Below are 25,263 nucleotides of genomic sequence, written 5' to 3'. Positions count from 1 at the left end.
CTCAGCGGATTATTCAGATAAACTTCAGTGAATAAAAAGGATGAACGAATCATCCATAATGTGATACGATATAAGTGACAGAACGCAGAAAACATAGCTCTCTCAGGAGAAACCCTCCATATTTTTCTTCTACTTCTTCTTCGTCTACTCCCGAAGCATCATGGGATATATAGTCCACTACATTAAAGGTCCACAAATAGTCCGTTTTGCTCCGGATACTACCTATGAAATACTAACTAACTCTATGAAATAACAATTACAGCTCAGAGAGTTACTTATATTAAACAATAAAATCCCAAATAATAAGCCATAAACAAATCCTGGTTAAACCCAAAACTAATCCTTAACATCCTTTGATAGTCCAGTCAGACATATCTATGTTTATTTTCCTCTTCATGACACATTTTTTTAGTCTGGAGGAACAACGAACAGTTCAGAGAATATGATAGTCAGTGGGAAACTGGTTTTCACATAGAGCCAGGGCTGCTTTGGATAGTTTATTCCCTTCATGAATTTAAGCTAAAAAAAAAAGATTTGTATTTACTTTACTGTCACGTGAGATGTGACAGTAAAATATTTTTATCAAGTGCTGCAAAGACTAACTGGAAGAAATGCTGCTGTGAATGTTAAACATCTGTCTGAATGAAGCCGACTAAACCCAGTGAGTGAAATTGTGATCATCGAACTAAAAGCTTCCCGGCAGCCAGCCCAGACCTGAAGGAAGTACGCACAAGTTCACTTAGTCAACACCATCAACCCCCTCCTCCACCCTCAGCTCCTCCCTTTTAATCAGCTAGACCAATCCTTTTCTACCCAGTCAGAGGAATGCAGTAAATCTGCCCCAACAAAAGCAGCTAAAAAAACCCTGGAGCGTGGCAGGTGCTCACATTAACACCAGGACCCACAACAAGGCTGCTGCTGCTGCCTTGCTCAAAGTGTACCTGAACAACATCAATGCAGGAGTCCAAGTAGATGGAGCCTTTGGTTTCCTTGCAGTTCTTCTCGTCCTTGTAGGAGTTGAGGATGTAGGAACCGTCGGGGAGCTGGGACAGGTAGAAGTATCTCCGTTTGAACACCTGAAAGTCAGAGCAGCGACTCATCATCTCTGTCAACCGGCAATAACTCATAAAGAAATGAAGGATTATTTCTGCTGCACGTTTTCACATGCGAAACATTACAACCACAAACTTTGATGTGTTTAGTAAGGGTATATATGATTGTGAGGTCAAAAGTAAAGGATCTCATGCTTTTTTTTTTAACAAATATACATCTGAAAAGTGTGATGTGCATTTGTATTCGACCCCTTTTACTCTGACACCTTGTAACAAATTCTAGTGCAGCCGACTGCCTTTTTTGCAGTTTTTGTCCGATCATCGATCTTTAAAAAACTTGAACCTGCCGATTCTGATTTTGGCCAAATCCAATGTTTTGGTCTGAAAAGTCACTAAATTAAGCGAAAAAGTCGCTGAGGTGGCAATTACTGGAGAGTGGCTATTGTTAACCGCAGACCTGCTGGGTGGGTCTGTCAGTCAGCCCCGTCTAGGGGACAGTGACATCCACACCTTTGCACAAGCAGATAAGATTCCATGAATAAGATCAGTTTCACATGTAATAATCAACCAAACTTCCAAAATAAAGAAATTCATGGCAGATTTATCGGCCGGCTGATTCATCAATGTACCTCTACTTAATAGAGATTGTTAGATTTTATTCAAAGTAGCAGTATGTAGGTTTTATTAAAATTATTTTTTCACGCATTTGTTGAAACTGCCACTGTCATGACAGTATAGTATGAGACAAATAATCTGTGAAAAAGATTGCGCTCCTCTGCCTTCTTCCAGAACTCCCAGTGCCAACTAGAAACAACCAATCAAAGCCAAGATGAGGGTCACCCTCATGTACTTGCTGCTAAATGTGCTAATGGTGGAGAAACAACTCATCGCTGCAGGAAAACTGTTTATCCACTGCCATTTGTGACTGTGCTAACTAGCCTTAGCATTCACAACAGGATCTGCCAGCTGGCACATGAGATTGTGATTGGCAGCGCTAAGCCCCTCCTTCTGGCTCTGATTGGTTGTTTCTGACCGGGAGCGCTACATTTCTTCAGACAGCACTAGCAGTTCAGGAAGGAGGTGGAGGAAATCCATCTTTTTTGTCTCATTACAAACAGTCACGACATGGTGACAATTTTAACAAATATGTAAAAAAAAAAAAAAAAAAGATATTCTTCATAAAAGTTACATACTACAGCTTTAAGGATATTGAGAATATAAGGTACCAAAATTAGAGGCTATAATGTGACAAGATGTGAACAAGTTTAAGAGGCATGAATCATTTTCCAAGACACCGTATACTAAATGCTGTTTGAACTTTGAGTCGCCAGATGCGAAGAACTGAGTACGGTTGATGTGCCGTGTCCAACCCTTCCACGACTCTGTGTTAATAACAGACAGGAGCGCTGGCGCTGACTCACCCTCATGGAGACAGACAGGCTGCTGTTGATGTTGGCTTTCTGCAGCCAGCCCTGCTTCAGGATGCCTCCCCTCTGGGAGCACAGCGACGCCGTGTCCTGGCCGACAGAAAGCACACAGAGCCTTTCAGGACACATTCAACTTAAACATCACGAAAACATTCATTTTAACCCGACTCTACATCTTTCTCTACAGGATATCAGAACAATGCGAGAGCTTTCTTAATGTCTCACACTCCAGTTCCCCCCCAAAAAACAGAACAAACTTTGGTTTCAGGAGATCAGACTATTGGTGACTATTGCAAAGTAGACACACACATGTTCACGCAAGTCCATCTTTCTGATTGGCTAAAAGAGAGTCAAGCCCATCCTCCGTCCTCCTGACTGCAGAGTTATGATTTGGAAAGCAGACGTTCTCCTGACCTTCCTCCGTCTCTCCTCTGCCTCCATGTGGGCGGTCGATGACATCTATTTATAGATATGTTAGGATTCTGGTTTCCATGCTCCGTAGCGCGCTGTAAGAGGGCTGACACGCCCACCTGACAGACCGTAAGCCGGCCATGTTTCATCATGTCCGCTTTAGTAAACGAGCAGAGAGAATGTCTTTGTATCTATTCCAGGACGGTCCTGCTTGTTCAATAAGACAAATCTGAGCATCTCTTAGAGGAATCTAATCTCGGAGATTTACAGGGCACCACTAAAAGCCCTCAACAAACAAACACACACACACACACACACACACAGTGCTGTCTGTGATCTGCCACTCACCTCATCTTTGGTGTCTTCATCGATCTCAAACACGTGAGCGGGAAGCTTGTCTGTCTTCAGCCCTTTGCTTTAAAAAAAAAACATACAAACAGAGTCAATTAGCAGCTCTGCTTTGTCTGCATGAGGTCAGCTACACAACAAAACCAAAGTGAGGCATTTTAAAGATAGTTTTTTTTTTAAAGTTTTTTTTTTTACATAGACATTAAAAACAGCTTCGTAACGGAGTATGTATTTCTACTACTGGAATATGTTTATAAGAACATTGCAGCAGAAAATAACCTGTAAATTCTGCTCCCTGTATGTTTGGATCGATGACATCACAATAGGAACTTGAAAAGTGACTTGACAGATCTTGACTAGGATACTGAAGCATTCCAGTTTGCTTCAATGTGTTTTATTCTTGCCAACTTCCAAGCTGTACGGAAGGCCATACTGGCCAAGAAAGAAAAAATAAAAGCCCAACAGGAAGTCATAATAACAAGTTTTAAAGTCATAATTATGAGGACTAATTCGGTACATTATATTGGTATCCAGTATTTTGAAAAGCTAGACTGATGTGATGATGTTTTGCTTCAGGACTATTTCACAATAAATCGCCAAAAATTCAATTCAAATCAAAAATACTTTACTTATCCCAAAGGGAAACTGAATTTCCTCCAAGTGCCCTCAATATTTTATATTTCACAGTAACATGTCCTGGATGACACTGTGAGTTGTCGGCAAGCACTACTAATCAACCTCTTTTGCTTTTGCCACTCCTCTTTAGATCTCTGTCTGGCCAGAGGGTTAGAAAGAGAGATGCTGGAGTAGGGGATATGATCACTGGCCTTTATGACCGATGAAAGAGATGGTCTGAACTTCCTCCGTCTCTCTCCAGTCAGTGGTTCTGCTCTCAATCTATGAAGCCTCCTTTGAAAATGTTGGTGCTAAAGCTGAGTACGTTTTTTTTTTTTTAACAATCTGTTAGCCATCTTGATAGGTTTATTTTGTCACAACCTGCAAAGAATCAGCCAGAGACAGAGATTAGGTTTCTTTTGATTTCTTTTCTGCAGAATAGGAGAATTGAGAACAGACGCGACGAATCGCTGTCAAACACTGTCTGGACTCAATTCTGCCAGTTCTTTCTTTGCATTTCTCTTTATTGTATAGAAAAAGGAGGTTGGGCTTCTCTTCACACAGTCACACAGAGAATTGACCAACCGTCTTTACATTCTGGAACCTCTCATGGACATGCCCTTATAAGGGCATGTGGCTGACCACAACTAATCAGTTACAGATGGAACTAATAACACATGAATGTTTAACGTTTTTAGCTTCCAAGCAAACATCCTAAACAAAGTTAATAACATACTACAAAAGAAAGAGAAGTTAAGTAAATATAAAAAGAAGAATAATATGAGAGTAATAATAAAAAAAAGAATAATATAAAAAGAATAATATGAAAACATAACTTGTAAAATAAACTCATGAGTAAATGAACAGGAGGATAATTTTCCTAACACATCTCAAGTGCAAAGTGTTACGTTTAGTACACTCTGCAATTGAGTGTCTTAAACTCAGCTGAGTTTAGGACTATTATATTATATTACAATAGCTGAAACACCAAATATACTCCGATACAAATTAATCAAAACACATATTATAAACCCTCTTAGAACTACAGCAGAAGCTAAGATCTATAGCCTTCCTTATTTCCACTCTTGGGCAGGTACAGCCAACAGCGTGTCAAGTAGCATTGTGGCTAGGTAACTCAGCTTCCTGGCTGCCTTTTCTTTCAAATATTTCAGGTATGTTCTACAAAAAAAAAAATACACATGAATCGGCGAAACCATGAACACCGACCCGTGAATAAGCGGGGCTTCACTGTATTATTACTAACAAAGTCTTCAAGCAACATTTTAGCTGTAGCTAATGTCATCCAGACCTGCTGAGGGATCACTGTGAGGCGTTTTCCCCTGAGGTTGGAACGGCAGTGATAAACTCAGCGACCTCTTCATCACTGTGACAGTTCAGAACACCAAACCTTTCTGAGCTGGTAGATTTCCTCTGAGCAGAGGAAGACTTAAAGCTGCATGGACGTATTGGGGATTTCTGGTAGGTCACCAGTGAGTGCAGTAAAATCCCTTGTACGTCTTAAATAGCTGGCAGTCAAAGGACTTCCAGCTAAGTTAAGAGGTCTTTTAGCACAAATTCTAAATCTGAACACAGTTTCTCCAGCATTATGTCACTTATTCCCGTCAGTTTGGGATCTTATCTTTCCTTACCTTGGCAGCATGCGGAAATCGCCCGAGTAAGCCTCGTACTTGTAGTTGATGACGTGCCAGTCGGTGTTGTACATCTTGATGCACTGTGGATCAGAAAGCTGGATTAGCACCACATACAGTCAAATATAGAAGTGGGTCAAAACTGTCATTTCCTCAGTGTAAAAGCAGCCATATCCCTATTTTGTGAAGGAAACTGTCACTCTGCTGCTGTCAGCTTAGCTACTTTGTCACAATATTTAGCAACTTTCCAAACAAAAAAAAAATTGGTATCAGCCCAAAATCGGAATTGACAGCTCAGCCTTTTTAAAGATCGCAGATCGGCCAGAAAAACGCAATCAGTGCACCCGTAAAGGTGACATCCATTTAAGGCTTTATATGTGCCGTTTATTTTCTTTCAACACTGAGTGTTTCTGCTGCCTGTAAGGATCTTCGTTTGCTAAATGCTAAATGATGTTGGCTCCATTTTAACGAGCCCTTTGATAGCCGTTTCCACATTGTGTCACAGTCATGAGAGCTGGAGAGCAGCGGCAGAGCGGACTGTTCTCATCATAACAGAGTCATGTTTGTAATGATGATTAAACGTTTAGGATTTTACAAAGAAATCTGAACGTTTCTTTGTGAACACTCTAAAAGATAAGAATGAATGCTGAATTAGCCATTTTATTGATCAATGATAAAACAAAGTGTCGAGCTAGACTGCTGTGTGGAAAGTAGCTACTTTTTCCTTTTTTTCATTCCAAGTCTCCTTTTAGATCTCGATAAAAGGCTTGTTGCCGCTGCTGCTTTGTCAGCATACCTCTTTAGCAAACAGACTCCTGGCCTCTTGCTCGGCGTTCTGAGGAACAGAAGGAACGACGGTCCTCCTCTGCCGGGAGATCTGGGACTCCTGCATCCAGGCAAACACAGCAACACATAAACACACCAAGACACATGGGAGCATGTAAGCATTACACACTGAGGAGTCTGTGAGACTGGGGGCATCATTTGCTTCACAGAAGTATTTGTAACCCTTTTCTTTCTTCACGTTTTCTAAAGAATTTTCTAAGGACCTCACAGGACGGCTACCACCAAGCTGACCGACTTCCAGGATGTTGGCACTGCCGTCTATTCGCCACGGCTTTCCCACAACAGTCTAATGTTCAAATACATGTTGATATTTACCAATAAGGATTTTCTTTTCCAGTCAATTTATTAAGTGGTATAACGTTAAAGATTTGTGAAAACAAGTGGTGAGCAAACTTCTGCTAACCTGCTAGGAATGGAAGTAATTTTTCAGTTAGTGCTTTAGTATTTTGGTAACTTTGAAAATGTTTAGCACACTTAGCTTCACCTAACTTCATATTTCCAGATAAGAAGAAGAATTACTTTATTCATCCCAGCAGGAAAATTATTTCGCAGTTACAGCAAGAATTTTTTTTTATACACAGATTAACACACACACGACGGGAGCTGCGTCTGCAGGCAGCCAGCGCCATTTTTGAAGGAGGACATGCGGCAAAGGTCGTCGGGACCGGGAGTCGAACCCGCGACGTCCGCGGGTCTAAGGCCTCCAAATGTGGGGCGTGCTAACCCCCTGCGCCACGCCCCATAAATTTGAAAGCGTTAGTTTACTTGACTGTTTTGTTAACTTTCAGTTGAATAATGTTCAACGTATGTGTTGAAGTTTTGGTTTTTGACTTTTAAGAATTCTTCAAGTTGTTAGACGTTTATATTCACGCTCTTATTTTGAAGTTGGTACAGTCTCCAACAGCCAGAGTTCCATTTCCTCCCCTCGTTTTTTCCAATGACTTTATTCAGGAACAAAATAAAACACAAACAGCACAGAACAAGATATGAATATAAATACAATATCTAAGGGCCTTATAGAACATGTAAATTATAATGTCAAAATTAAATTGGTGCTTTGAGAGTTGTAGTCTTTCAAGGGCACATATAATTTGAATTGAAGTTAGCTCTTTAGCATTAGCTTTGGCTAAATACTGCGTTGGTGTAGCGCATTAGCGTTGGCACAATTAATGTTCAAGATTAGTGCTTCGGGGTTAGCCATACCAACGTTTTGGTATGCTAGTTTTGCCCAACACAAACAAAAAGGAATCTTAAAAAACATCGATAATTTCCCTTCTGCTTAACAACAAGCTCTGCTAGGCGTTGCTCGATCACATGAAATGTATGTAGGACTCACAGAGACATCATCAGCAGGGCAGAGCAGCAGGTCTCTGTGGGGGTCGCTGTGGATCTGGGCCTTCCTCTGGAACACCACCGCTTCGTAGTCCAGCGGCTCGATGATCTTCGGCTGCTCCTTAAATGGGGGGAGGATTGGAGATGAAACAGGCGACGCGTTACTTTCAAACAAAACAATTCCCTTTGTTAATTATAAATCCGACATTTGTAGCTTTAATGTGGCTTTTTGCCACCAAAGCCGCAGCTGAACCACAGAAAATCAGGTGATACTGCAAAGCTTAGAGCTCTGTGCTCTGTAGGAAACAAGCCAAGGAAAGACAGAGGGCGATAAAGGGAGAAGAAACTGATACAAAGACAGAAAAGGGCGATGGAAGGAAAAAAAAGCACAAGATGATTGAGGCATAAGAAAAATAACTGCATCACATGCTACAACAGAATATTTGCGCTTCCTGTTTTGAGTTTCATAGAGAAGTGGATGATATGAAATGATCCCTCTCTCTGAACGAGGCCTGCGGGTGTTCAGACCAACAAGAAGCAACTTAAATCGACATTTGGGGTTGAAACTGAATTTAAATAAAGTGCCGCTGTAGGCCAGGCTAAGCAGCAAAGCAGAGCCAGTAAGCCTCCGCTCAGCAACGCCAAGTAGTTTCTGCTGGAGCTTAAAGAATCAGACTGGGTGGATCTGATTCTGATCGGCTGCCGTTTTCCTGAAACACGCCGAGCAGAAGGGTTGCTTCTGGACCCACAGAGAGATCAGCGTGCTCTGCAGGAAGAATACTGCGCCTGTTTTCCACTTTGTGCTCCATCATATTTCTACGTAAGCAGCTCACAGCTAAGAGGTAGAGCTTTAATTTCAGTCAGCCACACACACCCCGCCCCCATTCACTGTAAAGCTCTTTGAGAAAATGTCTGCATGTGCGTCTGTACTGGGTAATTAGCTGATCGAGGTTTTCTGTCACTGTTTTGGGTGTGGAGTACGTTTCAATTAAGAATGATGGCAGCAGCTATGGGTACATTATTGCTGCGGAATTGGTTTAGTATCCTTCCGCGGAGCGGGGCTCCAGCCAAGACACACCACAAAGACCACTGACAGCATTAGCTGTTGATAATCCCTTATATGAAAACTCAGTGTCATAAGTCAAAATTAAAGTTTCCGTTTGGAAAACTTTGTACAAATTGATGGGAAAATATCTGAATTGACTTAAAACAGTCTGAAATAAAGCAATGGTGTAGACAAGGATGAGATGGAACAGGATATTAATTTTGCTTTCAAGGAAACTTCAAAGATCTAATTTATACTGTAAAAACCAGTGCATTATCAGCCTGGAGGGTCACCAGGCTGTACTTAGCCTCCCGCCAGACTAATCCCATTTTTTAAAATTTTAAATAGGTTTTTTTTAAAGACCGTTAAGCGGATTAAGCTAGGTTTATAGTTGACGCATTGAACTACGAGAGGGGGTGCGAACCTCCACTTGCAATTTGGCCTCACACGCTATGATGTCTGCCTATGCACCTTTGAATTTTTGTAACGTTTAACCTTTTTTTACACAGAGAGCTGCTGGTCAAATCTCTCTCATGGTAAAGCACAGGGGGACAGTGGCTGATTTTCAGAGCTTTGCAGTGGAAGAGTATGATCAGTGGAAGAGTATCAGCCAATCTCCCAAAATTATGGAAATCTGGGCTTATTTACTTATTACTCACTTATCGGCATCTTGTGTACGCTTCTTTAGTTGTAATAACATGTCATTTTAAATAATTTGTCAACAAAATATAAATATCTAATCTAAATGCACTAAATGAAATTATGGAGTTCCCCAAGGCACAATATTCAGTCCCACAACTTTTTACCTCTTACATTCAGCAACGTGGAACTATTAACAGGAGTGGCATCAATCTACGTTGATGACACAGGCTTTGTATTATTGTCCAAGTTGAAAATGTGATATTTACCATTACATTTATCAGCCAATAACGCAACAGTCGGTACACACTTGTAATAGGTTAATATTCAATCCTAAAAGACATAATAAAAAACAACAGTTGAAAAGTCAGAATTGTGTTTCAAGGGTTTGTGGTTGGTTTTCTTGAAGTGATGTTCTGAGTAGTTATTGGTGATAGCTGCTGTTCGATGACAGAACACTGAAACCTTTTTGTCGTTCACTTTTTTAAAAAGAAATTCTAAAGAAAGATGTCAGGTCAGCATAGGCTTGCTGGAAAACCAATCCAACTTTGTAACCATGAAGCCAACAAGCTAGTCAGACATATTGTGATCAGTGATGCTCTCCACAAACTATTTAATTTATTCATTCATAAAGCTCAGAATACAATTCACCCTGGCCTTTTTTGGACTGAAGATTTAGTCTTGAAATTACCTGAAATGGATTTTTCACAGGTATTATTTCATTTTTTTTGTCAAATGTATTTTACACAGTATTAACTTAAAAACAGCTTAATCTCTTCCTGCAGTGGAAATAAACAGTTGTTGGCTGCACAGAATTTGTTCAGATATTTCTAAAAGCCCCTTCCTACATTGGAATCTGTGCACAGGCCATATTGGATGGCATGCGTGGCCATTTGTTGCTTTCTAACCTGTAATTTGGGTTAAAAACTACGACGGTTCCATGTTCATGTTTTCTCCAGATTTTTCCACTAAAACCCGAAGCGCTCCGATGCCCACAGGAGCATTTAACCTAGCAAAGCTGCTTCTTTTCTCAACTGCGAGCAAATCAAACAGAAGTCACCTACAAGTCTGCAAAAACCATTACACATGACTGTGACTCTCCTGCGCCCGACAGCAGCTGTACTTCCTGTCATGTGCAAACAACCGCAGCGCTACAAGTTCGAGCCACTCATGGTGCACAAAACACCGAGAGGCGTGGGGTGAGGGGAGGAAGCAGCAAAGAGAGAAGGAAAGGCAGACAAGGGCAACTTCTGCTTTCACAGAGGTGTAGAGCAGCTGAGGAGTCGTTGCCAGGCGGTGAAGTCACAGTTGTTACTGAAACAAACCAAAACAGAAAGGGAACGTGCTTAAAGAAGCTGGGTGTGACCAAACAGTGAAAGCCATCGAAATCAATGCAAACCCTCAGCGTGTCTCACACTTTCTTCTCTAAAATCTGGAAGCTGAACACTCAAACCCGATCACAAAGCCAAGCCCGCCTCCGGCGATGATGATGTTAGCAAGGCTGTTTCCAGATGTCTGTGTCCCATTAAGTTCTCCATCTGCAAGGCACTAACTACTCCAACATGACCGAAGCTATTTCTTCACGTCGAGCGTAAAGCGGCTGTGCTGTCCTGCAGCTGACCCCGCTAAGCGCTCCAGTCTGTCTGAATGAGCTGAGCACATGTGCAGCTCATTACAAGAGCAAAATTAGGCCTTTGACCTTTGAAGTAGTTACAGTCTATTTTAGAACAAACTACTAACAGATAAGCAGATATATTTTCCCTTCTCCATTGTCAAGTCTCATTCTTGACAGTTAATGTCTGGTTCGGTTATGGCCAGGTTGTGTGTGCTTCCATTAGCAGTGGGTTCCTCACCATGTTGGCAGGAAACGTGGAGAAGAAGAATGAGCAGGAGCTGTGGTCGACGCTACGTATTTTTTGCGTGTACCCCTGGGGCGGCCATTTTCTCCAAAATCTCCAGGTGTATTTGTTTGTTGCGGGTTCCCTTGTCCAATTGACGCTGTCTGGGCTTTTTTGCCATCGTTGATAAAAAGGTACGGACCTCAAAGTCTGCGCAATGAATTGAATTTGCAGTTTGCCATCCGGCCAACCTGTGGCCAAGGTGTATCCACGGTGATACAGGCAACACGACTACACCACTACATTACTTCACGAGTTCAATGCGTCAACTATAAATCAGCAGATGTTCTCATCTACTGGTTTGAAGTGAATCAACTGGGCTACATGATTACCTCAGACTTTGACATTACACCATGTCAGAACATGACAACTGCAAGATATTTGCCATGTCAGAACTTATTTGGTAAATGTGTTTCCATCTCCCCTTATAGCGCATTAACTTTGTTCAGAAAACTTAAAAACCACCTCAGGAATCATTTTTCATTAACCTTTTCTAAAGTGATACTTAAAACACAAAAAAAGGGAATGAATGAAAAAAGTTCATGGAAACAAAGCTACTATTGATGTAAGAGTATTGAGATGCTAAAATTCAATATCCACCCAGCAGATTTTATACTCCACAGTATCGTGTCTTAGATAAAGCTCTGCTGATCCTCCTGTCTGGCCATAGGTTTCCAAAGCCATTTGGGATGCTGGAGTAGGGGATACGATCCATTCCCTCTATGATCAGTTTAAAAAATGGCTGAATTTCCTCCTTCTCTCTCTGCTCTTTGGTCCAGCTCTGCATTCATGAAGCCTCCTTTTCAACTCCTCTGGGATTTGGGAATTATTGCCCAAACACACAAAGATTTAAAAAAAAAAAGAAAAAAGAAAAAAAGAGATGATGAACAAAAGTCTACAAAAAGAACAAAACAGCATTAAAACAACAGAGCTACTCCCACAATTGTAGAGTAGCAAAGGAGGAACCTTTAAAGTGAAAGTAAGTGCAGTGAGTAAAACGCATTGAATGTAAATTAAACTACGTTGGATCGTTCTGTAACACTGACTGGGTGACACTGTGGCAGAGCACCAGATCAGCTTGTGCTTCTCCGTCATCCGTCATGGAGATGTTAACAGTGAATTCCTTTGGACTGTTTCCCAAAAAGCCTTTCAGTTTAATGAAATAACATGACCACAAACACACAACAGAGGAGGGCGGGGGTTTTCAGGTTTGACTGAACCATCAAATTGCCTGTGTGTTGATGTCTGGTATTTACTGATAACAAAGAGCCCAACTTAAGTCGGACTTTGTAAGTGTCTGCTGAAAAGAACACCTGAAAGATTTATTGGTGATGCTGATCTTCCACAGGATTAGATGGAGTCTTCTTTTCCTCGACGGTTTCCAAAATGATTCAGAGTCGTGGATCTCTGTCAAGACAAACATGACCCAGAACTCAAGAGGGAGTGCTGCCTGAACGATGGATCCTTAACTAACTGTGGGGGAAAAGTCTGCTGCTCTGCTCTGTTAGCCTTATGCTCACAGTGTTACTTATCAACCAATCAGAGGCTGTTCTTTTTCAAACAAACTTCTTCTTCCCACCTGGTCTTTTGCTTTCCTTTTCAATAAAGGGGAATGTAGTTTCTGGGTTGAAAACACAAAGGATAGGACATGTGGAACAAACATGATCAATGCCTCCACTGTAGCAGTTACTTAGTACAATGCAGCAGTAAATCACTTTAGTAGATACTTTTGTGTCGACAGGTTTAAGTGTTTCAGTCACAAGACCTCCTGCTGTGATCAATCCATACCCAATATGCTGAACCCTGCTTCCTGCTTGGTCAATTTACCTTCTTAGCAGGTAATGAATGGACCGGCGCAGCTCAATAAATGAGAATATCATCCAAAAGTTGCATTTATTTAATGACATGCTAACTAATTAATGTAACAGACAATCAGTCATTGACACCCTCCAAAAGAAGATGAAGCCTCAAAGTTGAGTGGGGGGGGTAAAAAAAGTGTGGTAGAAAAAGGTACATAAGCGTTGATGCAGGAATTCATTCTCCTGAGGAGACAAACCAGGAAGAGGTGAGTGATGTTTAAACCGATTAACACAAACCAATAGAAGGAAAACCCAACCTGAAGTTTCTAACAGCGTTCTCTTCAGGCTGGAATGATGGTCAGTCCTGCTCCTCGAGAACACTTGTTAAACCAGCTGATTTATAACTCCATTAAATATATCACACAACATCAAAACAATCATGTTTCATGAGGTAATGAAGTCACTCTCACTGTCCCACTCTCCATTAATATGCAGGAAGGACATCTTAGTTGAATGCATGTAAGGAGTTTACTTTCCAAATGCATTCATTCTCTGTCCTCAATGAAGCATTTAGCCTGTAGGCACTTTGCCCTCCAGGCTCACACCTGACTGAGAAGGCAGTGACCAAAGTGCTAAAGTTCAGAGAGACTGATGTGAACGTCACCATGGTAACCTGCTTGCCTTTGTGTAGCTTAATTGGTGAGATCAAAGATACTTGATTAGAGCAAAATGAAGTCTGAAACAAGACTTTTTTTTTTTTTTACCCCTTACACATGTACTCAGTTTTACGACCTCACCTATTTATTTACTGTGCTTTGCAACATTATTAACACACATTTTTCCCATTTTGTTACATTAGACCCACAAACTACAAAGGTTGTGAAGAGAAAGGAGAATGAAGCCGGCTGTGGTGGCCACACTTCCACTAGTCTGCTAACAGCGAAGTGAACTTTTCAATTAACACTTTTGCTAACTTTGAAAATGTTTAGCGCACTTAAGATGCCCAAACTCAATTTTTTCGACTAAATTCTACAGCACTTATTTATTTGGTTGTTTTCTAAACTTTCAGTCGAATAAAGTCGTGAAGAATTAACTGGCCTTCAGAATGTGCCACGGCTTAATAACTCAAGAAATTGATACAAGGAAGGAAAAAAAAGTCAATAAAGAAAAGTCCAAAGGAAGGATCCTTCAAAAAGAATATTTGTTTCAAGCACAAGAACAGAAGGCTAGAACGACATTCGCCACGATTTATTTCCGTCAAACTTCCAGGAACAGGTTTGATTCTGCCCGAGAGAAAAACATAAACCTGACGGGAGATTATCATTAAGAATCAGCGCACTCAGTCATAACTAAAGCTTCCCAGACATGCAGGAGGACCGGAATGACTGAACCAACAATGACAGTCACAGAGTGAAAGGATGGCCACAGCATGCCTCAGGGAATCCCCATGTGAGAGAGGAACCCAGAACATCCACCCTCCACAAAACACCGTTTGTTCTCCTCCGTGAAGTCTTCGGTCCAGTCCCCGCTCCTGCTCCGGTAGCAGAAAGTACACACACCACCCCACGTGGTGCGAAGCGCAAAAACAAAACACATCCTTCACTTCACCAGCTCCGTTTAAGGAAACTCAAACCTAATCACAAGATTATTCCACTGGGGAGTTCTTCCTGCGTCACACTGCAGGAGATGATCATCATAAGACTACAGGCTTGCAAACACGGAGCACAGCTAATGTTGTTACCTCTAAAGATACTGCTGAATGCAGCCATGTAAAAGATCCAACCTTTACTTTAACTACATTTATTGAATGAAGTTCAGTTTTTAAATGAGCAACTCTAGACTTTCTGTTTAGCAACTCTAGACTTTCTGTTTAGAGTGGAACCGCTGGGTCACCATAACCACTACATGCTATCTATCTATACATGTAATTGGGAGTGATTACAAGAAAAGGCCTGTTCTAGTATGTAAGATTTAGCTTTCCAACTAAAAACTCTTCTCAGAAACAAAGGAACAATGGGTTAGGTTTGGTGTGAGATCTGTGATGCCGTGGGAACCTTATTACTGTGCATGACATCATGACTTCTTGCAGGTACCAGGAGATTGTAAGTAATAATCTGGTGGATTCTATCAGTAAACCAAAAATGGGTCACCACTGAGTCTGGCGACAGAATGAAAAAAAAAAAAGAAATCAACACTCTTTCATACTCTATATCCTACAGAAAAATGTCTGTTCGTTATGGTCTGTCACAAAAAAGAAAGATAACATCTTTTTCCCAAATGCCCTGGACGTTTGAAGCAAACATTTCCAAGTTGCAAGTTGGGAAGAGCGGCAGGAAGGTTCTCTGAGGTCAGGCGTTCAGGAGGGAGAAACCGCCTTTTCTCACCAAACCTTCTCACACACGTGGCTGTTATGCGTTTAAAACATAGTCTCTGGTTGGCACTTTTCTCAATTTCTGTCTGATTACAGCATTTCCGATTTCAGATGCACCGATTTGAAAATTTGGGCCAATATCGTTATTCGACATCGATATTTCTGTTAACCAGTATTTACCCGTACCATTTCAACACCACAGAGGGGGCGGGGGGGAACGAACACACAGCTGACATTGCTTCTCTACTTCACTTAATCACCAGACAATCCTTTGCTGCATCACTATCACAGTCACATGACCAAACAAACAAATACCACATGGCTCCTCTTACCTTCTTCCTATGCAATCACCAACAAGATGGATATAAACATTGTATTCCCAGTTTTACTTATGAGACCAAGGCCAATACATTGACAAAAAAAAAAAAGACTAAAATCAGCCGATACCGATGTAAATGCCGATACATTGTGAACCTGTGATACTGATTTTCCGTCTTGCTATCTGGACCTGGTTAGGTTCCTGACCAGGTACATGAAACTTTTTTCTCAATTCAGTTTCCGAGGGGAGGTCTTAAAATGTCAAGGTCTGAATTTGTCATCTTATTGGTTGCTTGGACTTATAGCTCTACATTGCAGCTAATTTCCTTCATATTATTCTTGCAGATAATTCATGCCAACAGCTTAAGAACCACATAGCTCCGAAAGTCAAAGCTGTCCGGATAACAGTTTGTGCCACATAATGACTCAATTGGAGTGGAAGCGATAACAGATGGCTTCAGTTGTGAACGAAAAACAACACTTGGTGCACAAGTCCTGCCACACAAATGTCACAGCAACGATTTACTGTCATGAAACACAGTTAAATGCTGCCTCAGCAGAATCAAGGCACCACCGGTGCAGCTCATCCACATGGCAACCACAATGCAGCAGCTCTACGGATGCCAGCCTGGTTTGTCTGGAACTAAGGAGCCACGCTGCAGCTGTTTAACTGGCTCTGCTCCACATCCGCCTGCACACAAAAGGAGCCCCGCTAGAGTGGCCAGGGGAGGGGAGAGGGACACGTGTGATTCGGGACAAAGTCGCAGCACTCTACCGCTGCAGCAAATTCAAGAGCGACCGCTGAGCACGCAGGTGAATCGGGGGGTTTAGTCATAACCCCTCAGTAGGCGCACACGGGATGCAGTCTAAAGACAGAATCAATGAAAGGAGACAAAGTAAAGACAGAGAGCAAAAGGAGGGGGGAAAAAGCATAGCGGAAGAAAATTTGGGCAAGTTAATTTTCCAGTCTATGAAGGGCGGAAGGAATGAGAAGTTGCAGTCTGTGCCCGCGTCTAAGCTAGAGGGCGCGGAGTGCTCACCACCAGGTCCACGGTGCTCCTCACTGCCTCCGAGACGCTCTGCCTGACTTCCGCGGCCGTCCCCGGCTTGCTCAGCCTCTTTGTGAATTTCCGCACCTCAGACATAGCAGGCGCTCCGGTTCAAGTCCGCTTCTCTTGCTTCTTGTCGCGCGAGACGGCGCGGATGTGGGCATGCCGCGCCGGGAAGAACGGAGCGGCAGTTCACTGTGCTGACAGCCCGCCAGATGTGGGGGAGGTTGAGTTGGGGAGGAACCAGCCGGCCAGCGGTCCACGTCCTGAGGCGGGGCTGCTGCTGCTGCTACTGCTACTGCTGATGATGATGGGGATGGTGATGATGGTGGCGGTAGTGATGAGAGCAGAGAGGGTTTAACGGTTCGAGATGTTTCACTACATACTTCCGGTTGTCAGTGTCGAGAAAGTCTTACCGAAGATCGTCAATGCGAGAGGGAAGCGAAGAGGGCGTTAACTAAATATTTAACTTATATTAATGAGTTTCACTCATATGAATTCTTTAAATAATAATACTAATTTTAAACGACCACCTCGTTGTACAATTTCCCCCGCAATCGCAATCATTAAAAGGTAACCCTATGAAAAATGATTACACACTGCCATCTTGTGGATGATACTGAAAATTGCAACAGTATTTACAGATGTTCGGTATGATTCTTTAAATAATAACCTCTATTTAAATAGGTTTCCCCCACTGAGATCAAAATACATCTTTTACAAGATAGATTTTGCCATAAATGGCATCATACATAAAACAGCAGAAACACTGAAACATCTTAGTTGCCTTGCAGCAAGAAGGTCCTGGGTTCGATTCCCGGCTGGGGTCTTTCTGCATGGAGTTTGCATGTTCTCCCTGTGCATGCGTGGGTTCTCTCCAGGTACTCCGGCTTCCTCCCACAGTCCAAAAACATGACTGTCAGGTTAATTGGTCTCTTTAAATTCTCCCTAGGTGTGCGTGTGTGCATGGTTGTTTGTCCTGTATGTCTCTGTGTTGCCCTGCGACAGACTGGCGACCTGTCCAGGGTGTACCCCGCCTCTCGCCTGGAACGTAGCTGGAGATAGACACCAGCAACCCTCCCGACCCCATTAGGGACAAAGAGTGAACAGAAAATGGATGGATGGATGGATGGACACTGAAACAAAGACATACAATAAAACAAAGATACTCAAATAAAACAATTACACTTCTGCAACTTGAATGTGATGGGATCTATCACAGTCTAACATACATCCAGAGCAGTGTTTTAAGTTTCAGCTGTGCTTGAAAACTGTTCCATGAGGTTGGGGGGAAAAAGCTAGTAGTCAACAATTGGGAGAAAACCTGACTTCACAGGTTTCTGGTTGACCCCAAAATAAAAGCAAGATTCATTTAAAAAAAAAATACAACATTTTAAATGAATTCATTCAATGAATTTTTATTCATTGACTGAATGAAAATTCAGTCAATTTTCATTGACTGAAAAGTAACTAAATACAGCGACGAAGTTATTAAGTTGGCAAAAGTGGGGTGATTATTAACCGCACACATGCAGACATGACCTGATTGGGTGGGGGGGTCTGTCAGTCAGACTTCTCTCACAGCAGAGCAACAGTCGACAGTAGCTGGCTTTCAGACATTAGCAAAGGTAGATAAGATCTGTGAATAAGATCTGTTGAGGACATTTTGAGCTAGCCCTAATGTTTTTTTTTAATGAAATTCTGATTAGGACATCGATGGAACAGAATTATAGGCCAGATGTTCTACTCATCACTGACATGAGATTAAAGTACTTTGAAGTACCTAAGCCAGAACTTATTTCTTGATCTTTTTGCCGGTGTTCCTCGGCCCTTATGAAGTTGTTTGTTCTTTAATGTTCTCCAACAAAGCCATGAAGCCTTCAGCAAGATCAAATCACACACACATCACAATATTCTATATACAACAATTTAATTATACATCAATATGAACCACACACACAACACGTTATACTCTTCCAAGAAAACAGCATGTAATTACAGAACAGGACTTTGAACTTTAGTTGGTGTAAAGTAGGACTGCAGTAGTTATGGACTATAGATGCTCATCTTATTTGAGTATTTAAACTAACATTTGTTATAGGAAGAATTCTACAATAAAAATTCAATGAACCAAATGTCCACAGCATTTTCTATGACTATGTCACATTATCTTTCTGCAGAAGTGCTTAATTGAAAAAGAAGGGAGTCCTGACGGTTTCATATCACACAGGAGCTAATTTTTATTGTACTTGGTCAGTTCTTTCAGAGCCCAGTTTTTCATGTCTATCTCCTGCCGTAATCTGCAGTACTCATCGGCCAGCGCCTCAAACGCTTTCCCCAAGATCTCAAACGACGACAGCTTCATCTCCAACGCCTGCTTCTCTGCTTTACAAGCCGTCAGCTCGCTCTCCAGCTTCTCCCTGCAACAGTGAGACGGCATAAAGCAATAAGTTTGCAAATAAGACTCGATAAATACGCGGATTCTATCAAAAAACTAGTGGAAAAAAACAAGCATTTGGTGAGTAGAGACGAGACAAAAATCCTCTTGCCTTATTTTTCGGTGAGCAGAAATTGTGTCATGAGAGTAGGTGTCCAGCTGGATTTCCACCATCTCAGTTCTTCAAAGGAAGAACAAACATGTTTAGAAATCCGACACACGGCTAAGAGTCCCACCCAAACAATTCTTGAATATGTAAATGGAAAAACTCAAAGCAGCCTCACTTTATCTTCTGCAAGACTAGTTCACATTTGCCTTCAAAGTAATCCAATTTCTTTCCGTCCAGGTCTGTCTGGATCTTCAGTCTGTGATCCAAGAGGAGCGTCTGGAGCAGCTGGATACATTTAATCAGCTCCTGGTTTGTGAAGGAAACAAAAAATAGAATTGTAAAAAAAAATAATAATAATGGGGAAATATTTACAGTGGAATAATGGAATAAATTAATAAATTGGTCAAAGAATGTAGATTTTCCAGCTTATTTTCAGCCTTAATCATAGCGAAATGTTAACAAAAATCCTGTGGTTTCTAATTATAAAAGAGCCAAAACTATGATAACCGAGTGCTTTACATGTTCATTGGACCATCAGTCGCCATGGATTCACTACAAATCATTTCAAAAGCTTATTGAGATCTTTATCATAAAGAGGTTCAGGTTTATAAAGAGTCATTCTGTGGCATCAAAGGTTGGAATTCAGCTCAACCTAATGACATAATGAAGGTCTTCTGCAAATATGTTGGTCAGATCAAAGAAATATCTCATATTGTTACATTAACATTTTCACCAAGGTTTACTTCACTGCAGGCAGGGTGACGAAAGCTTCATGAAACACTGAACTGTTCATTGCTAAGGAAGATCTATAGACGATTCTAGATCTATCTTACCCAGAAAAAAAATGTGTTATTTAAGTAAAAATCTAAGATGTGGGGCGTGCCGTGGTGGAGTAGTGGTTAGCGCGACCCGTATTTGGAGGCCTTGAGTCCTCGACGCGGCCGTCCCGGGTTCGACTCCCGGACCGGACGATATTTGCCGCATGTCTTCCCCCCTCTCCTTCCCCGTTTCCTGTCAGCCCACTGTCATATAAGGGACACTAGAGCCCACAAAAGACCCCATGGAGGGGTAAAAAAAAAAAAAATCTAAGATGTGGAGCTATTTTATTATATTCACATTCTCATAATTGTCTTTACCAAAGTCCTCTTTGTCAATCCAAATTGTTAATAAAAATCTGAAATAATTGACGCTGTGTCTTCCTTAGGCGAGAATCTGTGTGCTCAGAATTATTGGCAATATTAAAGCGCAGCTTTTTATTTTTAATCTGTTCAAAGAAAAGAGAAAAAAAACACACATTTCTGACACTTCAAAATTATATAAAGAAATGAATAAAGTTGCGACCAATGTAGCAGTCACAGGACTCAGTTACAGTCACAGGAATTTTCTTCACAATCTGATCTGCTGATGATAGCAGCTCACAGCCTGCAGGAACTGTTCAGAGAGGCGTCTTCCTTCACTGGAAATCTCCCATTAAGAAAGTCTGACAAGTTCTCAGTTGGGTTAATACTCAGTGTTATTATATTGTCATCTTTTAAGGCCTTTACTGGCAAGCCACACAGTGGAGCATTGTCCTGCTTAAAAAACAATTTGGCTTTCCAAAATATGCAGACTTTTTCCCAGTGCCGCTTGCTGCTCCTTTCAAGAGTCTTAGAAACATGACTGACATTATTTTTGGACCTAAAGAAGAACGATCAAGTTCTAGGATTAAGAATTGGCACACGGCTTCAGTTCTTACAGCCAGAAACTAGAGATCGGGCCTGGAATCTGGGTGTAGTGATGAACTCTGATCTGAACCTTCAGGGACACATAAAGACATTTGCAAAGTCGGCCTTCTACCACCTCTAGAACATTTCTAGGATTACACGACTAACGTCTCAGCAAGATCTAAAGAAACTCATCTATGCATTCATGTTTAGTCGCATTAATTACTGCAAAAATGTCTTCAGAGGTGTTTTAAATCAAAACCTAAAATACCATTTGTTTAGAGTTGCCTTTGATCACTAATAACCGGAACATCGTTAATTCTAGTCTGTATTGCAAGTTTTCAATCACTTTTCTCTATTCTGCCACTGCAATGTAAAGATTTTCTGTTTGTTTATTGTGCTGCATTTTCATCATGTGAAGCACTTTGATCTGCCTTGCTGCTGAAATGTGACATACAAACAACTTGACTAGTTCCGGTATCTGAATGGGTTCCAGGCAGACAGATACACGCTTGATTCTTCTCAAATACTTTGATGTTAATTTGCACCTTTTTCTCCGGATGTTCCTCGCATCCACGCTGGCTGTTTGCACCAAAAAACATTTACGGGTTCGAAAATGACGCTAAAATATGCCACAACCTTTTCAGAGCGAGCTAATCTTCTTTTGGTCCTTTTTGCGCCTCTCTCTTTACACAAACACACACCACTTAATATAATTAAAACCAATAAGCAGTCAAGTCTATACAGCTTGGAGTTGGACCTGTTCAATAACTGTGGATTGGAAACTAATAAGAATGCTTTTAAAAAAACAATGTAAAAGCATAGAGTGAACTACATGTTCTTACAGAGAGGTAGAGCTGGGTTTGTCTTTGCAACAGGACAGTGTTTTCTCGACACGTCTCCTTCAGCTGCTCTGTTCTTTTCTTGTCTTTGTCCAGCAGGATGGACAGATGAGACAGCTTGTTGGTCTTCAGACCCTCACTCTCATTCTCTAGAAGACAGTACAGAGGACATGGGAGTGAGCGCACGACAACGAAGCCTGCTAAAGATACTAAAAGTGAATGTAGCATTAGCTGCGTTTCCACTACAAATGTAATGAAGACTTTGTCAATATTCTGGTAATGTCGAAAAACACAATTTTGCAGTTGAGGTATTTCCATTAAGTAAGAAAAGCAATTACAATCACGCCATAAGTTTGTTCATGCAATAAGTTATTTTTTTTTAAAAATGCTGCGCCATTGTCCTCCAACTACTTCCTGTCATCTGTTGCTGATGTTCCTGACATCCGGTTGCTGATGATGTGACTCTCGTGTGTAAAATCGAAATCAAAATTGTCGTTATATGCTCAGTGGATGGACAATTACCCCATTCGGGCTGATAATAAGAGACGAGGCTCAGACACTTCTCCTTCAGACGTCTCTCCAGCTGTCTGGGAAGAGCCTGTTTCATTTGTTGGACATCCTGTGGAAGATAGAGTAGAGTCAGGGAAACAATCTAAAGTCAGACTGTTGGAAAATCTGCTTTTTCCAGGAATGTACCTTTTCTGAAGGCAGGAGCTGGAGCACTTGTTGGGGTGTTAGGCCCAGAACGGACGGCTTGTCCTGGCTTGTGGTGCTGCTGGGATCTAGCTGCTTGGCACACTGAGTCACACGCAGACACCTCTCCATTGTTTCATAGAACTGTAGCAAAGGCTCCTTAGCAACATATTCAAGTATAATCCAATAACTCCATTCATTTATTTCAGGATTTGTTTGTACTACGTTGAAACAATGATGGTAAAGTTTTAAAATCCAAATTTACTCCAGAGAAGTTAGTGGGATCTACCATGTTCTGGTCAGGGGGAACGGTGGAGTTGTGCTTCCGGACGTAGAACTCCTGGATCATTTCCTGCAGCCCTCTGTGGAGGCACTCAGAGCGGAGCCACTGGCGCTTCTGTCTCTGCAGCTTCTGCTCGGCCTACACACAGACACAACACACCCACCTAAACCCTCAATGTTTCTGCACTTCTTCCTGTGTGCCAGTAGAGGTCAGTGTTTCACAACCTGGTAATTGACTCATTAAATACTCAGCTTGTAAAACCAAGGTACAGTTATTAGTTAGTTTGTATCGCTAGTTTGTATTGTAAATTATATTGCATATTATGAAAATATGCAATATAATTTAATATAAGTGATGGTTGCATTAATAATATAAATTGTGGTTAAAAAAAAAAGTCAACTGCGTTAAAGCTGCAGTGTGTAACTTTTATGAACAATATATTTTTTTACATATTTGTTAAAACTGTTACTGTGTCATGAGAGTATATTATAAGACAGATTATCTCCCTTTGGCCCAAATAGCTCTTAATGGTCTATTTGGATTTCTAATTTGTGCCTAAAGTTTTATTTTCTGAAGTCTGAAAGTTTTAAAAAAATATTGATTCAACATTTTCTCGCAGGGTTATGTGCACCAGTATCTTCTGCATCAAAACATCCTCGCAGCATGATGCTACTTCCACCATATTACACAACTGATGTCATATGATGGTGTAATCAAATGCTGTGAATTCGAGGTTTACCAAGTAATTACAACATCATTTGGGATTTCCAAAAGTAACAATATATATATTCAAAAAAGAATTAGATCAATCTGGCATCAAGCAAACGTAAAGATTAGTTGTATAATTTGATCTCAAAGTGAGGGAAAAGGGTGTTGTTCTTTTTTTATACGGCGCATTTAAAGATACGGTTACAAATGTATTCAAGAACGTGAAAACATCCAGGTTACCTTACCCTGTCCAGGTCTGCTTTAAGTGGGACAGTGAGTCCACTTCTGTCCACATGTTGAGTCAGAGTGGCCAAGAGTTTACAGAACTGAGGACTCTGGGTCAAATCTTCCTCTGTCACGTCACATAGCGGTAAGGAAGCGAGAACTGCGTAGAAAGATTGAAAGGAAACGCCTCAATAAATCGACGCCGTAACATGTTAGAGGGGAAAAAACCGCAAAGCGGCTAATTTCCCCGTGTTATTTAACTTTTAATGTTTGGAACACGTCAGTAAATTGCAATATCTAAAAACAAAACGTTGACTCGCTAAGCATTAATTTTCAAATGAGTCTTACTGAAGCCAACGTAAAGCCTTTCTTACCCTGTTGATGCAAATTGTCTCCCGTCCCCAGCACTAATATGTTCGTTGTCTCGAGGCCAACGAACATTTTCTTCTGTTCGATGTTTCCCCTTTTGTAGCTTAATAGTGTCAAAAGATTCCGTTCGACCTTCTGACTTTGTTTCTCCCACGAGAAACAAAAGAAAACCAGCGACGCCACAATGCGACGAGTGCTTCCTGATTCAACTTGCGCGCGCCTACAGCTTCTTCTTCTTCTTCTTGGTATTTATTGGCGGTTGGCAACAAACTTACAGTAGCATTACCGCCACTTACCAGCGCGCCTACATCGGGTCATTCTATTGGTTAACTAGCCCCACGTGGCCACAGCACGTAAACACGGCTTCAAGAACGTCATATCCGGGAGCGCGTGTTCAAATCACAGAAATCATTATTAGTTGTCGCAGTTGTCGTAGGAATGACTACATATTAATGTATATGGTAGCTATAATCATAGACAGGAATACATGCTATGGCTATAATATGATGTGCTACGGAAGAGGACACACCCTCTGACTTTTTTCTCAAAATGCTGACTTTGTTTTTTTTAGAGCCTTTTGTTCAGAATTTGAAGTAAGAAGGTCATTTTGACTTTAATCGGAATTAAATTAAAGTCAGAATCGTGAGATTAAAGTCCCATCTTCTACTATAACCATCGTGTAATCCTGCTTTTACTATTCTGTAAGTGGGTATGTCTGTGTTGTTACAGTGTGTATTGATTTGAATTGACGTGATGTTGGATATTTGTGTATTTTCATGTTTTGCAAAACAGGAACCTGCGGTCAAACCGTAATAATGAAAAAAATAAATGATGAAACAAGCCCGATTTGTATTTTATTTTATTTATTTATTTAGTTAGATTTTCCTGTTTTAAAAATTGAACAAATTAGTACAATATCAAGATCCCGAGATACTTGAACTCCTCCACATGGGGCAGGACATGCCCCCCCACCCCCGCCCTTTAGGGCCTCTAAAACTAGGACTTGTGATATTAATCTCAGAATTCAGACTTTTTTTTCTCAGAATTGTGACTTTAATGCCGAAGGCACCCGAGAGTAACTGAGTTAATAGCAGT

At 41.2% G+C, this 25,263-nt stretch overlaps 2 protein-coding genes across 7 annotated transcripts in view; both read right to left on the bottom strand.

The window, feature by feature from the left end:
* The window catches only part of dock11 (dedicator of cytokinesis 11), a 79,068-nt gene extending 61,917 nt beyond the window's left edge, over window positions 1-17,151 (bottom strand). For 2 of the 4 annotated variants that reach the window (XM_032583052.1, XM_032583053.1), the window contains exons 1-7: window positions 16,791-17,146; window positions 7,685-7,801; window positions 6,299-6,388; window positions 5,503-5,585; window positions 3,239-3,305; window positions 2,474-2,569; window positions 942-1,076 (exon numbers count right to left, since the gene is read on the bottom strand). In XM_032583052.1, coding sequence (XP_032438943.1) covers window positions 942-1,076; window positions 2,474-2,569; window positions 3,239-3,305; window positions 5,503-5,585; window positions 6,299-6,388; window positions 7,685-7,801; window positions 16,791-16,895 — 693 coding nt within the window. In that variant the 5' untranslated portion in view covers window positions 16,896-17,146. Of the gene's footprint in view, window positions 1-941; window positions 1,077-2,473; window positions 2,570-3,238; window positions 3,306-5,502; window positions 5,586-6,298; window positions 6,389-7,684; window positions 7,802-16,790 lie in introns of all 4 variants that reach the window. The other 2 variants (XR_004341868.1, XM_032583054.1) reach the window with 2 other exon arrangements.
* Window positions 17,152-18,712: 1,561 nt separating this feature from the next.
* On the bottom strand, window positions 18,713-24,400 carry haus4 (HAUS augmin-like complex, subunit 4). Of its 3 annotated transcripts, none has more exons than XM_032581978.1 (9): window positions 24,174-24,400; window positions 23,820-23,959; window positions 22,873-23,004; window positions 22,587-22,742; window positions 22,413-22,509; window positions 21,894-22,039; window positions 19,521-19,651; window positions 19,349-19,417; window positions 18,713-19,219 (listed from the first exon to the last, which is right to left on the bottom strand). In XM_032581978.1, exons 1-9 carry the CDS (start codon window positions 24,238-24,240, stop codon window positions 19,033-19,035), a joined length of 1,125 nt encoding a protein of 374 aa, XP_032437869.1. In that variant the 5' UTR covers window positions 24,241-24,400; the 3' UTR covers window positions 18,713-19,032. The 3 variants fall into 3 exon arrangements, with proteins under 3 accessions (XP_032437869.1, XP_032437870.1, XP_032437871.1); XM_032581979.1 differs by having other exon boundaries at window positions 22,587-22,727; XM_032581980.1 differs by having other exon boundaries at window positions 22,587-22,688.
* Window positions 24,401-25,263: the final 863 nt, after the last annotated feature.

This window comes from Xiphophorus hellerii, chromosome 14, assembly GCF_003331165.1.
Source record: "Xiphophorus hellerii strain 12219 chromosome 14, Xiphophorus_hellerii-4.1, whole genome shotgun sequence".
Taxonomy (NCBI): Eukaryota; Metazoa; Chordata; class Actinopteri; order Cyprinodontiformes; family Poeciliidae; genus Xiphophorus; species Xiphophorus hellerii.
Note: the sequence above shows the minus strand (reverse complement) of the source record. Positions and strands in the feature narration are given on the sequence as shown.

What these genes read in the sequence shown, in the direction of transcription:
- haus4 (XM_032581978.1), bottom strand. Translation starts at nt 24,240, where the DNA reads ATGTTCGTTGGCCTCGAGACAACGAACATATTAGTGCTGGGGACGGGA. An exon ending in TTCCCCCTGACCAGAACATG is followed by an intron (nt 22,743 to 22,872) that starts GTAGATCCCACT and finishes TATGTTGCTAAG; the next exon opens with GAGCCTTTGCTACAGTTCTA. An exon ending in AAACCCAGCTCTACCTCTCT is followed by an intron (nt 19,652 to 21,893) that starts GTAAGAACATGT and finishes TTCACAAACCAG; the next exon opens with GAGCTGATTAAATGTATCCA.